This window comes from Molothrus aeneus, chromosome Z (genome assembly GCF_037042795.1).
Source record: "Molothrus aeneus isolate 106 chromosome Z, BPBGC_Maene_1.0, whole genome shotgun sequence".
In the NCBI taxonomy this organism is placed as follows: domain Eukaryota; kingdom Metazoa; phylum Chordata; class Aves; order Passeriformes; family Icteridae; genus Molothrus; species Molothrus aeneus.
Window position 1 is genome coordinate 49,079,571 of NC_089680.1, and position 17,008 is coordinate 49,096,578.

Below are 17,008 nucleotides of genomic sequence, written 5' to 3' on the forward strand. Positions count from 1 at the left end.
GTCCCTGTACCACATAAGATTGCATTGAAATAGACCAGAAGTCAGTCTAGATAGCCTGAATCATCAATAAAAGGCATTTAAAACTACCAAGAGAAAAACAGAAGGAACATACAGCAATTAAAATACCAAGAGCTGTCAAAGTCTGGTATGTTTTACCTAGTTTTCTTTTCCAGTGACCAGGACCACTAAATAACAAGAAACAATGTAAAATTGAAGGAAGTGTTTTCCATTGAAAATCCAAAAGTACTTAACTTTACCCAAATACCTAAAGTAACAAAGACACCCTATGATTAAGGCAGAATATTTCTTAAATTAAAAGGTCACAGATAGGTTTCCTCAGACTAGTGAGAAAGCTCTCAGGTATTCTTGCTGTACCTTGAGAAACTGCTCAGTTTCTACAGCACTGATCTTCTAACAGCCATCAAACCCTCTTTTTCCACCTACAGAATTCCAGAACAACATTAATGTAAGGACAGCTGTCACCATCAATAGCTTTGGACTCAACCCCCACAGAGCATATGAGGAGTGGTAGCTCTCCATTTCCCTCAAACCTGACCTTGGGTCACCTTAGTGACTGCAGTCCTCTTGAACTGCAAGTTAACCCAGCAAGGAAGTGCTATCATCAAATACACATTTCTGTCACAAAGCCCAGAGCACAAAGGGAAGCATAAAAGATAGACAGCTCTTTTAGGTACATAACTAACGAGGCACCAGCAAAAAAACCTATTTCTGAGACAGCTCTAAAACCTAAGAGAAAAAAGGCATCTGTGTTGATGGAACCATTCAGAGCCCATTATGAGTAGTCACCATCTCCATCAATCTCACCATGAAGATATCCCCAGAATGTAAGGGGAGCCTGAATCTGTAAGAGGGCTGTATGGTATAGAGTTTACCAAGATATTATACAGTATAAAAATCTTCACTTATGACTGTTAGTCTTCCTCATTTTGACTTTCATCATGCACCACTGTAGTAAATCATGGCACCAGTGTAATCAATTATTGTTATGCATTTAGTGCAATGCCCAGAAATGCCAGGAGCACAGCACAGCACAACTAAGGACAAGCAACTAAAAAAGAAAGCGAGTCTGTGCCCTAGAACCTGTAATATGAGACTGCAAAAGGAAGCTGCAAAATAAGACTACTTCTCAGGTTTAACCAGTACAGACTGAGGTCATGGCAAGAGCAGAAAGGTAAGTGTAAGCACTCTGAGTGCTGAGCAAGGTGCTGCTTCTCAATAAGCTACAGTTTGACAGGGACAGGTAGGGAAGGAACCTGCTCTATTTTCCTCCAGTCCCTGTCGACAGCAGCAGGTCTTTTGCCTACCACATCTACTTATTTTCCATTGCCCTTCTCCTCTGCATGATGCATACAGAGTAGAAAAGCTGAGACATTAGGAGACCCCTCCTGCTTGTGTCATGAGGAGCTGAAAAGTCTCTTTACACCGCTTAATCCTCATGCACATGGTTGATTGTTGGCATCTTGGGGAAACTCCCCATGCCACTGTATATGTGAAGAAGCAAGAATAAATGCTGCACTGCAGTGCACATCACTGGTCCTACAGAACTGGTGCAGGCAAAAATATGTACTTCCCTGTGGAAGGTAGTCAAGGCAAGCAAGGAAGCTGGAGGAAGGAACAGGTTCTCCTCCTCAGCTCCCTGAGTCCCTTCACCACAGGGCTCACTCCATCTGTCTTTGACTTTGCTTAAGGTGACATATCTGTAGAACAAAGACGCACACATTTGGATCCACACACAACTCCAATCACACTTGTGAAGTGTCCAAACATCTTGTTCCTACCGTGAATCTGAGTCTCATGGATACTACTGCCACTATTCTACTGGAAGAGTCCCAGTGAGTAGGAAGAAGCATTTTTTCTTCACGTTAAATATCTTTCTCCAAGACAAATTCATGTATTTACACTAAATTTTCAAAGCTATAAATTCTAATACGCCACACAATAAATAACTGACAATTCAGAGTGCCTCCTTTTATTTTAACATACCACTCTAGTATTTCAGAAAAGGTTGGCCAGAAAGGTTCTGCTGTCTCCGGACAGACCTTGGAGGTTTCAAGACCCTGAGCCATCTCGTTTGACCTCACAGTTGACACTGTTCTGAAAATGGGACTGAACTGTGAGTCCTTTCCAACGTAAATTATCCTACAATGCTTTGAAATCATAACAAGAAAAAGTTAAAATCACTTTAAATAGTCACTCAGTCCATCTCTTTACTTAAAGGCAAGCCAAATTAGATCCAAATAATTCTAAATATACAAACCTATTCTGGTTTCCTCTAGTGATAAAAACCACCAGAAACTGGAACTGTATTTTCTTTCTCCCATTCTCCAGATATACTGCTCTAAGCATGGCAACAAAATTCCACAAGACTAATAAATAAACACATCGAATTTTTGTTCATTTATGAGCATTCACACAAGGAAACAAAAATATTTTTAGCAATATTTACAGCAAAGTAAGTTTTTTATGAGCTGGGCTATTAAAGAGAAAAAAACCGAGTAATTTATTTTTATTCTTGCTGTATTTTAAGGACAAATAGTAATGATATACAACATACTTTTGGGAAATGACTGCTGAGTTATGAGACGTGGACAACTCAGGGCTTAGGAGAAAACAATCAATTATTCAAGCTCATTGCAAAATTCATCAAGAGATTCTCAAGCTTGCAATAATATCCTGGTAAATAAGTAGTATTCCGACTAAATGTATTAACTTCATCTATTTTTGACAATACTGGAGTATTTTAACCTTTCCTTCACTTCATCAATTCACACAAAGTGATAAATCAAGCCTTTAATTACTAAAACAAGACTAGAAAACAAATTGGGTTTACCCAGCTATACATTAATAACACAACACTTTATCCAGACAATCTCTAGAAACCACCAAGCATGAAGACTACACAACCTGTGTGAGCAACCTTTTCCTCTGCTTAATATTCACAAAAATCTTACTAAAATGCTGGAAAAATGACATCACACATAGCCTTCCCATTTAATTTACAACTGTTTAACAAATTTGCCTTTTAGATCCAAACTGCAAGAAAGCAGAAAGGGACTTTGGTTCTGCAAAAGAAGATAAGCTGGGAAAAGAGTGTGAAAACAAGGCAGGTGAGAGCAGTAAGTCAGGACTCTTCAGTGACATGTCCACGTCAGGGCTGGATCCAGAGATAATGATCAGGGCTAGATGCAGCCTAGGGATTGCAAGTCTGTAGTGACAAGGCAAGTCCAAGATTAGGCCAGAAAGCCCAGCCATCAGGTCCAGGTCCAGGGCAGGATCAAGAAAGTTTAAGACAGGAACACACATACCTGCTTACACAGGCAGTAAAGCATCAGATTAAAGCAGAACCAGAATGGAAAGAAGAGCCAGGCCTTTCCTTCTGCTTTTCTCCCATCAGCTCCTCTCTCAATCAAGGACATGACCCTGAAGTCTGGTAACTAAACTGAGACAGAAGATGCATTCACGGTTCAGACACAGACGAAATGCAGAATGCAAAACCAAGTGTAATATCAAGGTATTTGTTTTCAACCCATCCTTCTATTTTTTTCCTATTACATTCAAAATCAAAAAGTTAGCTTCCACACCCAGGCACTTCATTTTTTCCCCCATGTTCATCAGTTATAGCAACTGATTAATAAAAAGTAGTATCTGTTCCTGTCAGCCTTGCTTATTCTGTACACTTGGGATTTTTGCAGAGCTACTTCCATGAAGTCTTGAAGGACTCTACAATACTTTTTTGAAAGAACAGTGCCTCATTCATTAAATATGCTATCCTGAACAAGGCTATTTTTACTATCATATTCAAAAGGCCATCACTTACAATCCACACTCAGCAAGACAGTTACTCCTTTAGTCATTATGTAACATATCGTCTACCAAGACTTAATGAAGACTCAGCAACATGGGCAACTCTCATTTACTTCATAATCACACCAAGACATGTGCAAAAAGTAGTTCTCTAAACCTCTCTCCTACTTCCAGATGGAAGCATTCCATATCACATTTATTTTTCTCTTCTCCTACCTCATTTAGGCAACACAGTATAAATTTAGCATCCAATGTGATCTACATTACCAGTGAATTTCAGTGGTATTCAGTTTTTGTATTTCAACCATAAGCCTGCTATTTTTTTGTATGCTACATTACATCTTTATGTCTGTCTGGAAATTAAAACCTTAGCATCACTCTGAACTCCGTAAGTTTAATACTGAAGCTCTAGTGACCACAAAACTTGGAGAAACAAAGTAAAGGAAGACATTTAAATCTATGCCAGCAGTACATATCATACCTCATAATACAGTTGTGCTTCCTTCACATCTCTCCCCTAGAATTCTAGCATAAGTATTGCTTGCTCCTGAGGCAGTAAACAAATGACTGTTATCAAGAGCAAGCTGAACAGAGGTCAATACTGAAAGGGAGAATTTGATGGACTCCTTCCTCCAGAAACAGCCCAGCTGTACTTCCTTAATGTTTATTCAGTGTCTGAGAACAAACCATACATGCTCAGCCTGAAAGACAACCCTGTCCTAAGTCAGTCAAAATGTATGAACTCAGCACTGATGGTCATGGACAGGACAGAGTTCCTAAACCTGGGACACCTGAACTGTACTCAGTAAGAACACTGTCACTTCATGGGGAGGCACAGAAGTAAGGTGGGGATCTGAATCTGCTTGTCACTAAGCAAAGATCTTCCTGGTTTTCCCACAAATAAAGAAAAAAGATCAAATGGCTTATTCAAACAAGTAAAATCTGTTACTGAACCAGTATGGGTACATCCAGACCTCCACCGTCCACCACTCACTTAAGGAAGAGCTGGAAAATGTATACAACCATGCAGAATCATCTGTAGCTTCACCTGAGTCACTTGCCTAGAGTACTCTCGAGATACATGAAGAAAGCTTGAGTGCCTGCATTTGTCAAAGAAGATGTGAGTAAACAGGGAGAGGTTACCTCCATGTGTTTGGTAGACTGGTGGCACAGCACAGGAGATTTTTTAGATTTTTTTTCCAACTCAGGTACACAAAATAGCATAAATATTGGTAAAAGCTCACCTGCTGTATATCTTCTATGGAACCTGCATCTATAGTCCAGTGGCAGTTCATTATCAACATAAAGTTGCCAGTTAATTATGTGTCACAAATAAACTAAAGAAACATTTCAATCCTGATTTTCAGCTGTACAGAGTGAGTACTTTTCCCTTTGCAACAAGTCATTCATCTCTAGACAGAACTCAAAGGAAAGGGAAGAAGATATTTAAATACATTTTTAAAAAAACTAATAATGAACAATTTGGTTTCGTACGTCACCAGCTTTTTAATTTTCCCAGATAATGCAGATCAGAATGCCACACAGAGAAAAACAACATAAAAGAGGCATGAAATTACACATCATTTTTGGAACAAGTTCCTTCCGTCCTTGGAAATATGGACCCAGACTGGAAAAACTATTCTCAGCACAAACTGAGAGAAATTTACAAATTTAAGAGAGAGCATTAACTAGATTTTGAAGCACCTTTGTAGCCTCTGTAATTTATGAACTACCAGCTCAACCATTCTACTTTTCTATGCTAAAATTCTGCATATCAGATAACTTTTTTTCAATTGTGAAATGCAAAAAAAAAGTCCCTCTTACCCTTGTATGAATTAATTTGCTTCTTTCCATACCTTCAGAACAGTTTTTTCATCAGAGAATGAAAGAACAAGCCAACATCTAACGATGGGTATTTTGGTCAAACTCTTAATTTCCACCCTAAAAAGGCATCTAATATGAATGTACTTAAAACATTTCTAAAAGAGAACCAAAAACTTGTTCTCTAAGGGGGTGGGGGGAGGAGGGGAGTGGGAAAGAAAATTCCATCTGACTTGATCCTTAAAAGCTGTTGTTTTTTTCATTAGAAGAATTGATTTCTCTATTTCTGAAACATTTCTAAGATGTTCTGAAAATAGAAAAACAAAAAGAGAAATAACGAGAGACAATAGAGGAAATCTGTCCTGTTCTGTTACAATTCATTTGTCATTTTAATCAGCCTTGGGCATCATGAATAGGCATGCACCTTCATTTTTGTGAACCGACACACAAAAAAATTCTAGAAGACTGTTAGCATGTTCTGCAGAAATTGTTACTTTTTAAAGGGTACTGTGCTAAAACAACTTAAGAATTTCTCAAAACTTTTGCTAAGCCGTTGCTATTCAAAATAATATTTTCAAAGCTAGAGCTTTAGGGACAGAAAAAGGCAGCTTCTTATCTGGGCCTGTTCTATTTCATACATAGCAGCAGGAGAAGCAACATTGGGGGAAAAGCTTTGCTGTGCTTCTAACAGAAGTTCTGATAGGTAAGCATCATCCAGATCAGATAATTTTCCAGATCTTACAGTGACGGGAGATGCACAAAGACCCATCTAGAAATCTGGCTCATAATAGAGCAATGGAGATTTTCTCATTTATGAGATTTGGATGCTGCGACTCAGCAACATGTCTATGTGGAAGAAACTCCCCTGTCAGATCTAATTTTTCAAATATCCTGAAGTTTGCTGAAATCTGTATCATACTGGAAAATATCATTTCCAAAGGAAACGCTTCTAGAAGAAATGTCAAACTTGCCAGCAGAGTGACAGGGCCCAGGCAGATGCTCTGAAACTGCAGGATGTGCAGGAACACAATCTGCAGTCATGTAAAATGGAAATCACTTCCAATCTTCTAAAAATGAAAAAATTCCTCAATTGCAAGGGTAGTTAAAACTGCAAAACATTCATAACGAAAAAGAGCAGCCTTCCCCATAATACCAGATTAAGACCACTAGAAAGTTGAAACAGATGTTACTAGATCCTGTTATCTTCTATTGGTCTTGCATAAATATGTTTTTACTGGTGTAGAAAAAAACCCTTTGACACAGCACAGTAAAATAGAAAGATGTATCAAGCTCTTGATAGCTCTAATAGCTTATTTCTGGAAGATGTTTATAGCTGCTTCAAAGTTGATGTAAATTCTTCCAGAAAAATTAGTCCAAACTTTTTTGCATCATTCACAGCAGAAAAGACACAACATTTCATCTGCCACATTAAACTTCCAAATCAAAACTATTACTTTAAGAAGCTTTTGTTTTCTTTTCCATCATGCAATACTGGTTGAAGATACATGGGCTACATTTATCTAAGGCACATTCACCCCACAAGCACTTTTAAGTATCTCCTCAGGCAAACAAATGGATGCAGTCCAGGCTAGGAAGCTGGACAGTCATGTGGACTGGAAAATGCTCAAATGTTAAGTTCACAGGGCTGCTATCAGCAGCTTGAAGCCATCTGGAGGCCAATCACTAGTGATCAGCCACAAGGATTGACAATGGGGCTGATACTGTTTAACATCTTTACCAATGACCTGGGCAGTAGGCAGAGAGTTCTCTCAGGAAGTCTGCACACAATACAGAACTGGGAGAGTGGCAGATACGGCACATGGGTCAGCTGCCATCAGAGGTGCCATCAGAGGCATCTCAACAGGCTGAAGGAATGAAGTGACAAGAAATTCAGCAAGTTCACCAAAGGGAAATGTCAAATCTAGCACCTGGGGAGGAATAAAATCATGCCTTTGGTGACACTGGGAACTAACCATATGGAAAGCAGTTTGGAAGAGATCAGCCAGCCACTGTCCTTTTTGTGCAAAGACCAACAGCATCCAGGACTCCATTAAGCTATATAAGGGATATCTCCATTCTCTCTAATAAGCAGTGGTGAGACTCACATTTGGGTGCCTGAGTCCAGTTCTGGGCTTGCCACCATGGAAAAGCCATGGGTGTGCCAGAAAAATTCCACTGAAGCACCACAGATGACAGCGGGAACAAAACACATGTCATACAAGCAACTCCCTATGTCTTTTTACTCTCAAGAGGAGAAAGCTCAGCAAGGATCATAACAATGTGTATAAATACCTGATGAGAGGAAGTACAGAAAATGTAGCCAGACTGTGACTTTTCTCAGTCACCCAATAATGACTAGCAAAGGAATGATAAGCAATACACAGAAACAGAAATGCAAAAAGTTCTGATTAAAATCAGAAAAAGCTTTTTTTACTAGCTAGGGTGGTCAAGCCCTGGACCAATTACCCAGGGAGCTTGCAGAGTCTTCACCCTTTCAAGTATTTGAAATAGGGAATGGACAGTTCAGACCAACCTGGTCTGTTTGATCTGCTGATTCATGTCAGGGTCAGACTGAACTAACTGATCTCCAGAGGCATCTTCCAGCTTCAACTCTCCTGTAATTTCTTGGTCCTGTAAAATTCTCAGCCAAGTATATCAAGAACACAACATCACTGAAAACATTACCCATTTGTTGTTTAATGAAAAAATCAGAACCATTCTTTTTTAGTCTCTTTTCCACTAGGATTTTCATGCCAGCCTCCCCACCATTAAATTTTGGGTAGCTGTTATGGTTTGCTACCTCAGTACAGAGATGGGTCTGTCTTCAGCATTTTGCCAGCTGCACTAAGAGGCGCTCTCAGAAGACTGTAATCAAAGCTGACTGCCTGAATAGTAACATTCAAAACACGCAAAAGCCACTCAAGCAAGACATGCTAGGCCCTCTGAACAGGAAAAGTGGGGACAAAGGGATGAATCATGATGATCTTACCTGCATCAGCTGTCCCCTGTCTGGACATACACTACCCTCAATCTGCAGTTATAGTACCCTAAGCTTGACCAGAGTTTCAACATCCACAGCCATGACTCAGAGGTAGTCAACGGAGGTCCCACATTGAAATTTTGCAAACCCCACCTTTTAAACCCGATTCCCAGGTTAACAAACGCTCTCTTTAGACAGCCTGCTATGCTATGGCTCCCACAATACTAGAAGTAGAAAGATCCTCATACCACAGCATTTTCTTTCAGTCTTAAATAGTATATAGACCTATCGTAATTCTCAATAACCAGTGACAAAAGCCACCTGTCTTTTACTGGTATTAAACAACTCAGATGACATTTTTAAAGTAATTATCATCTGAAAAGTACTTATGAGGCCCATTAACAGACCAAAATCATCTGGGTGCAGCTCTCTGATCTTTGTAACACTTTTGGAAATCTACAATGAGGATAAGACACTAAGGAATGCATCTTTCCCTGATTCTGAAAACTAAACATTATTAAAGCATTTAGAAACTAAATCCTTCTGAGAACTCAGTAAAGTCTTCCACTGTAATATTTAGTTAGCATTTTATTTACAATGGAAAATATTTCTCTGAAAAACTATTCCATCTCCCCCTCTGCAGCAGAGAGAGTATTCAGCTTACCTGAAAATAGAAGAAAGCTTGGCCAAACCAGTAGTGCATGATAGTAATCTGTGCTGCATCAAATTTCAAAGGCATCCAAATATATTTTGTCATCATTGTCTGAATCAGCAGACAAAACACCAAGACTGGTAAATTGTGAGGTCTAAATAGAAGAGCTGCTAGTAGAACCAATCCACTATATACTTCCCATAATCCTGTGCTCTTCGTGCTGGAGTCTGCAGAAATAACCTGTGACTTTAGTAAATCTTTAGTGCCAGTGAAGACTATGCCAAGAACAAAGACATAAACAAAACGAGCTTCAGTAATCCCCCTAAAGAAAAAATAAAATTGAAAAAAAGTTAATAAGTAAATAAACCAGAAAGATTAGTTACTTACTAACACCTACTTCAGAACCTTTCAAGAGAGGTCAAGACCAACCAGTTCTGCCAAACAGGTTAAATCCAAGGCTAGTATTTTTGAAATCCCTAAGCAATTCCATTACAAAAAAATGTACATCTTAAGTTGTAAGTGTAATTAGCACTTACATTATCTTCAAACCATTATAAATTCATTTGCCTCTTAATTTCCAGTGAAAGCCAGCTTCTGATGGAAACACAGCATGCTGTTCAAAAAAGCTGACAAGAAGGAGGATCAGTAAGCTTAAAAACTGTAACCTTATATTCTAGAAGTGCAAGGTCTGAGAAACTAAGACCAAAAGGGACTACAGCAAGTCATCTGATCCAGCCTTCCTGCTCAAGCCTCAAACAGAGCACATTGCACAAACTAGAGCATGTTGCACAGAATTGTTTCCAGACAGTTCTTGAATATCTCCTGTGAGAGAGGCTTCACAACATCTCCATGCAACCTGTTCCAGTGTCTGATCACCCTCACAGTTAGGAACTTCTTCTTCATATTCAAATTGAACTTCCTGTGCATCAGTTTTTGCCCACTGTCTCTTGTCCTGTTGCTTGGCACCACCAAGAAAAGCCTGGATCCATTCTCTGACACCTTTCTTTCAGAGACATTGCTGAGGTTGTCTCTCAGTCCTTCTCTTCTCATGGCTACACAGGCCCAGCTCCCTAAGCCTTTCCTCATTCAAGAGATGCTCCAGTCTCCTAACCACTTTCAGAGTCCACCGGCCAACTCAGTCTAGGACCTCCATGTCTCTCTTGTCCTGAGGAACCCAGAACTGGACACAGCACCCCAGATGTGCCTCACGAGGGCTGAGCAGAGGGACAGGACCACCTCCCTTGAACTGCTGGCAATGCTCTCCCTAATGCACCCCAGGGTCCCAATGGCCTTCTTGGCCCCCAGGACACACTGCTGGCTCATGGACAGCTTGTTGTCCACCAGGACTCCCAGGTGCTTCTCTACAGAGCTGCTTCCCAGCAGGTCACGCCCCTTTCTCTGCCCAACTCTCCAGCCTGTTGAGGGCTGTGTAGATGTGCCACTCAGCCAAGACCTAAGTGTCCACTCATCCAGTCCACACTACTTGAGCTTGTCTACGAGGGTTGAAATGTGAGAAAGAGTGTTGAAATCCTTGCTGAAATCAGGGTAGACAACATCCATTGCTCTCCCCCTGTTCATCCCTGTATTTGTTTCATAGCAGAAGACAGTCAGGTTGGTCAAGCATGATTTACCTTTATTGAAAGCTTATGTTATAGAACACTCAACTGCAAAAGTAAGGTATGGAAAAGCAGCTCTCTGAACTACTAAGCACTTTTGAAACTAAGAAGTAGCTAAATGAGCTTAGCTTGTGCTCTGCTAGATGTGGTAAATCCATCTAAAAACAAGAGAAGGTGCATTTGGAGGTTTTAGTAGCAAAAAATATAGAGTATACCTACTAGATTTCCCTCATATTAATGTTTATCTGACTGGTTTCTCATGTGTCACAGTGAAAAGACACTTCATGTGGCTTGAAATTAAGCACGCATCACAAAAATTCAGTGCTGGTTACCTATAAACTACAATTCTATTCCTAAGAATGTAATTCCAACCTAGAACGTCCTATCCAACTCATCCCCTGATAGGCATGTTCAACACCTTGTTAGAAACAGTTACTTATCTGCTGATGAACTTACTTTGAAATATCTTTGCCACCATGTTGCCATGGAAATGTGACATTTCCAATAGCTGCCCGGTAACTGTAGACTCCCAGGAGCCCAAGTGCCATAGCAATTTTTGAAACCAGGGAGCATCTTCTTTGAACCAGAAAGAAGATCATAAGAAGGGAGACTGCAGCCAAGAAGGAGAGTTCAGATTTATGTTCAGAGCTGGGAAGAAAAAAAACAAACAAAAAAAACCCCTTTAAAACCAGTAATTAGTGCTAAACACATTTGATAAAGCCTTAGCTACAGCACTGTATTAAACAAACTGTATTAATTAATGCAGCACCAAATTAATCACTGCTATGGTGTCTGTTATGAACTTTCCAAGAGGTATGGTAAAATATTTTAGTATTTTTAGAAAAGCAGTTTTATTAATGAGGTTTTCTATTCAAGCATGCATATTAAAGTGTAATTATTATGTTCCACCATATGCTAGTTATTCTGTTAATTATATAAAACTGAGCTGCATATTGCATAATGGAAAAGCGTCTACTGCTTTTAAACTAGAGTTTTGTAATTTATACATTTTGAAATGGTGTACATTTTTCTTATACTACAGTATTTTATTTTCTAGCCCTATACAAATATTTTTGCACTAGAGGATTAGAACTGTCTTTTGAAATAACTACATATGTATTTGCTTCATTTTAGACACATTACCTACCCTACCACCTATAGAACACATTATCTACCCAAAATGACCAAAAATATACTTACATAGTTTAAAACAGACACAAACACACACACACAAACTCGTTAGCACAATATGATTCCCTTAAGCAACTACAGACCCTTGTATTCTGTCAATACATTCAAGAGACAGACATAAAATTTGCATCACTGGCAGAGAAGATCACAGACACAGCTTGTTTGTTTGTTCCCCTGCATCTTAAATAGGTAACACTCATTCCAGAAACAAGGGCATTCCACTCAGCATGCTGCCAGTGTTATATATTTAAATCTTCAGTAGTAGGAGCCAGCACTGCAAAATGTAATGGGGTAAGGAAAAAATCTGCACCCACTCCTTAACATGTAGCTTCAGAAAGCCTGCTGTAGTCCAAGAACTGCCAACCCATGCCTACTGAAAATATTCCCAGTATCCCAAATAATATAAAACCACTAATTTTGTTAAATCTGCCTTCAGTTATGAACTACATTTAGATTTTGAGAGCTAAGGGCTCCATCTTCTGTTTTCCACAACTCAAAATCCCATGATAAAAGATCACTAACTTCAAGAAACCAACAGTGTGCCTGGGCTGTTAGCTGCATTGAATTCAATCACACTTATGAAACTCCAGTTTTATCTCTGATTTAATAAAAATTATTGTACTTCAAAAACAGGTTTACTTTCCTATTCCCTAGTATACATTTTATCAGGAGCTTGACCAATAGCTGTTCCAAGTGTGGTGCTTGAAAAGTCATGGAGGAAAGGTTGTAGGGCAGATAAGTTGTCCTGTTAGTTCTGCATGCAGGACCCAGTCAAGTAGCTTGTACACCTTAACAAAATTCCCAAGAGATGAACTATTCTCTGAAACCTAGCGGAGAAAAGTGAGAGGCATAAAATCTAGAATACTATGAAACAGAAAATGTAGTCTTGATGTTTCTCCTCCCAATTATTTTCCCTATACACATGGAGAGGGCAGAAACAGTGGACTCCTGCAGCAACCTATGAAGTAACGCAAGCACCACCTTCTTTATGATCAAAACTAACTAATTTAGTAGCCATTCTGGTCATATTCTCCTTGGCTAGTCATTGTGTGAGAGCAAGACAAATCCGGGATAAATAACAGCACACCCTCATCATCATCTTTGTCTCTTTATCTAAAAAACTCAATACACATTGAGTTTACATTCTTGACTGCTAGCACAGGGATTAACACACATCTCATGTGTGTTCATTACACAATAGTCCAGGTCTTCTGGTCTTCTCTCATGTCTGTGATCTTCTGTTTGGATTTTTTTGGAATCATATAAATCTGTTGGAAAAAACCCTACCTGCATGTTTCATAGCATTTGCTGATGAAACAAGGAAAGGATTTACAGACAGCCAAGTCAGGCCAGCACAAATCACCTACTGTTTCAAGGTTTTCCAGCCAAGGTTCTTACAGTTAGGCAGTTAAAAGCACATGTAATTAGCATATATTTTGAAAGATAATGGAAAGTTCTAAATGGTTTTGATAGTCTGCTCAGAAATACAAGCACAAACAAGCTATTCTGATCTCAGCTGCCCTGTCCTGGGTTTTGGACAAACCACAAAACCAAAAGTGAAGAAACAATAGTCCCCTGAGAAAAAAACTGGTGAGAAAGGAAGGAAAAAAGAGCACTTTGGCTCTATCTTCCTACTGTATCAGCTTGTTAGGTCTACATTCATACTTCTGGTAATAGAAGGAAGGTTGAAGACATTTTCTTCCACTGTTTGTACCTCACCTCATTACTGCAAATACAAGTAAGAGTGAAACAAATTGTAAATGTGCATGATTAATAACTTAAGTGGATGTGGTCTTTTTTAATTGTTTCTTTCGTTTTACAACCAAATACACAGAAGTCACAAGGTGTGCTAGCTTTGAGGGGAAGGGCATTTGGGGATGGTTAATATATTATTTAAAGAAAATGTTATCATCTTTCCATGCTGATGCTTCTTGTCACTTCTTTTCAAGCTGACACTTCCATGGAGGAAGTACATGGAAGATACTTTCAATTATCAGCGCTGACCAAGATTAACAGCCAAATAAAGTTAACTGAATAACAACCAACCAAAAAGAAAACTTGACTTCTAGTCAGATTTAGATTGCATGTTTTCTTTAATTTCATCTACTGTCTGATTTTCTTTTGCTTTTTGTCCCATCAAAGTATTTTTCGGGTTTCAGTCTGTCTGTAAGTAACATAGAACATTTTCCTTATTTCAGCACTGCTGAATGCTTTCCTAGTAGCCAAATTCAACACACTATAGGAAGATTGATTTTCTGTGTTTTGATGCTTATATCAAACAGGAAAATCTAGACAACAGTCTCTCTGTTTTAAATGCTGAGCCCCTTTAGCACTGTCTAGTTAAGCAAAATCCTAGTCTGAGCATGAGCACAGATGTCCAGAAAATAAATACAGAGGAACAAAAAAAGAGGGCTGTTTGTTCATTAGTTTATCTTAGAGACAAAACAGAAGGCAGGCTAGAAAAAGTCTGAGTAGCCCAAACTCAAACTAACAGCACACATGATCTAAGTAAGGTTCCTAATTCTTACTAGTAAAAAACATGCTATTAAGACATAACTACGCCAATTAAACCAATACTAAAAACAGAATAACAATCAACCTTATAGACTAGCAATGCATTTTGGGAAGAAGAGTAAATGCTTTATGCAACTCAGTTTATCACCAACTTTTAATTCATGCTATTAATCTCAATACTGATCAAATCACTAGGGAAACAGCAACAACCCTAATATCATGTGAAGGAGAAGGAATAAAGATGTTAAAACCCCTGACCAAAGAAAATGTAAGCATGTTGGCCAAATAGGAATTCCCAGACATTTTACAGATCACAGGATGTGTAAAGATTTAGCTGCATCATTGACTAACCTTTCCAAAGCTTGTTCAGTGAGCCATAACAGAGTCATACACTCAACTACATCCCATCATTCAAGTTCAAAAATTGTCATACTTCAAATATTACTAATCTTTTAACTCTATATTGCAACTGAAGTTTATGTCACCATGGACACCTACATAATATTCTCCTGTTAGGCTGAAAATTGCTCCGTTGTTTTAAGTCAAGATGTAGTCCCACAGCAGCCTGAGCCAACATGTGCCAGGGCTGCCAGGGCTCTGTTCTTTCACTTGGTCCCTAAACACAGCAAAAGTAGTTGCACCAATGAAAGGGAGAAGGCTGAACTGTGACAGTGACAGTCCTAATCACATATCCTCTTAGCCTGCCATGGCACAACACTCTGGACTGTTGCATAAGCTTTTTAAGCCTCCCAAAGTACAAGGTAGGGAATCATTGCTTTCTCAATTAGATTTGAAAGGCAAGTGGGTTTTGTAAGGAATGCTTGACAACAGCAGAAAGAAAAAACTGTTTGTCTGGAGCACTTCAAAAGATGCAGACACTTCCACATTCTCTTCTTACAGTAATTGCAACAACAGCAGTGCTGACTTGTATACATTTCCCATCCTGCATTCCTGTTACTAAGTCAGCCCAATTGCCTGCCAAGACTGATGGTAAATTAAAGTGAAAAGTGAAAGTCCAACTGAAAGCCAAGAGTTTCCCATGCCATCTTGAGTCATTTTTCCAGACATGTCTATGCAGTGACATAGTAGTTCACCATACTGACACAGGAACAAGTAAAATACAGGCCAGGTGAGGAGAAAGAAAGCAAGTTCCTTGCCTTGTATGGCAAAATACAGCATTTTAGCCAAACAATCAGTCATAGCCTAAGACTACAGACATAGAATCTTTTCTCTTCTACTTACTTCAAGACTTAAGCAAATACACTCAATGTGAGGCCACAATTTGACAGGGAACAAAGGAAGAAATTTATCTGCAAAATTCTGGTGTTTTTCTTTTGATGTCTAACTGCTATACCTAAGCCTTACTGAAGGGGGAGGCAGACAGTTTTAATAATAGGGTTGTGATGGCTTTAGGAAGGAGAACAGTTTATCAATCTGACAGATTTTTGTGATGAGACAGGCTCAGTGGAAGAGCACAAAACAGGCATTGTGGTTTATCTGTGCTTTAACAAGGTTGTTAACCTTGCTCACCAGCTCCCATAAAAACTCCCACAACATTCCCATAGGCAATCTCATGCTAGATAAGTGGACAGTCAGGCAGACTGAAAAATACTCAAATGCTGGATTCACAGAGTTGCCGTTAGTAGCACAAAGTCCACGTGGAGGGCAGTCACTACCTGTCAACCCTAGGATTTGGGTATTGACCCCCACCGGGGGGGCCAATATGTCTCCACTAATGTCTCCACTAATGACGTGGGGGATGGGGCAGTGCCCCTCCAGCAAGTCTGCACACAATACACAGCTGGGAGGGGTGGTTGGTACCGTAGGTGGGTCTGATGACATTCAAAGGCCCCTTGACAGCCTGAAGAAATTACCCACCAGTGATCTTATGAAGTTCAATGAGTGAAAGAGGAATGTCCTGCACCTTGGAAGAAATAGCTACACATATCAGGACAGACTGGGGGCTGACCATCTTCTCAGAGGTGACTCTAAATGCCTGGGTGGACCCTGACTCAACGATCAGCAATGCAATATGCCCTTGTAACAAAGGCAACCAACAGCATGTGGAGCTGCACATGCAGAACCCTACTCGAAGACAGAGGAAGGTTATTTCTCACCCTGGGCTCAACCATGGCTCCAGTTAGGGGACACCCAGTGCAGAGAAAGATATGGACATATTCAAATTCACATGAATTCCAATTCACAGGGACAAAAATCAAACACAAAAATAGAATCCTCTCTCCCTTCTCCCTCCTCAAGAGCAACAATAACAAAAAAAAAAAAAAAACACCAAAAAAACACAGACACACACAAAAAAACCAACCAACTAACCAAACAAAACACCACCAAAAAACCACAAAAAACACCAGAGTAAACCAAAAATATGTAAAAAGCTTTAGGTTTACCTGA

At 39.4% G+C, this 17,008-nt stretch overlaps 1 protein-coding gene across 2 annotated transcripts in view; it reads right to left on the minus strand.

The window, feature by feature from the left end:
* Positions 1 to 17,008, minus strand: part of PIGG (phosphatidylinositol glycan anchor biosynthesis class G (EMM blood group)) — an 81,040-nt gene that overhangs the window by 31,853 nt on the left and 32,179 nt on the right. For both annotated transcript variants that reach the window (XM_066569655.1, XM_066569657.1), the window contains 2 exons: positions 11,351 to 11,542; positions 9,291 to 9,600 (listed from right to left, as the gene is read on the minus strand). In XM_066569655.1, the coding sequence (XP_066425752.1) occupies positions 9,291 to 9,600; positions 11,351 to 11,542 (502 nt within the window). The remainder of the gene's footprint in view (positions 1 to 9,290; positions 9,601 to 11,350; positions 11,543 to 17,008) is intronic.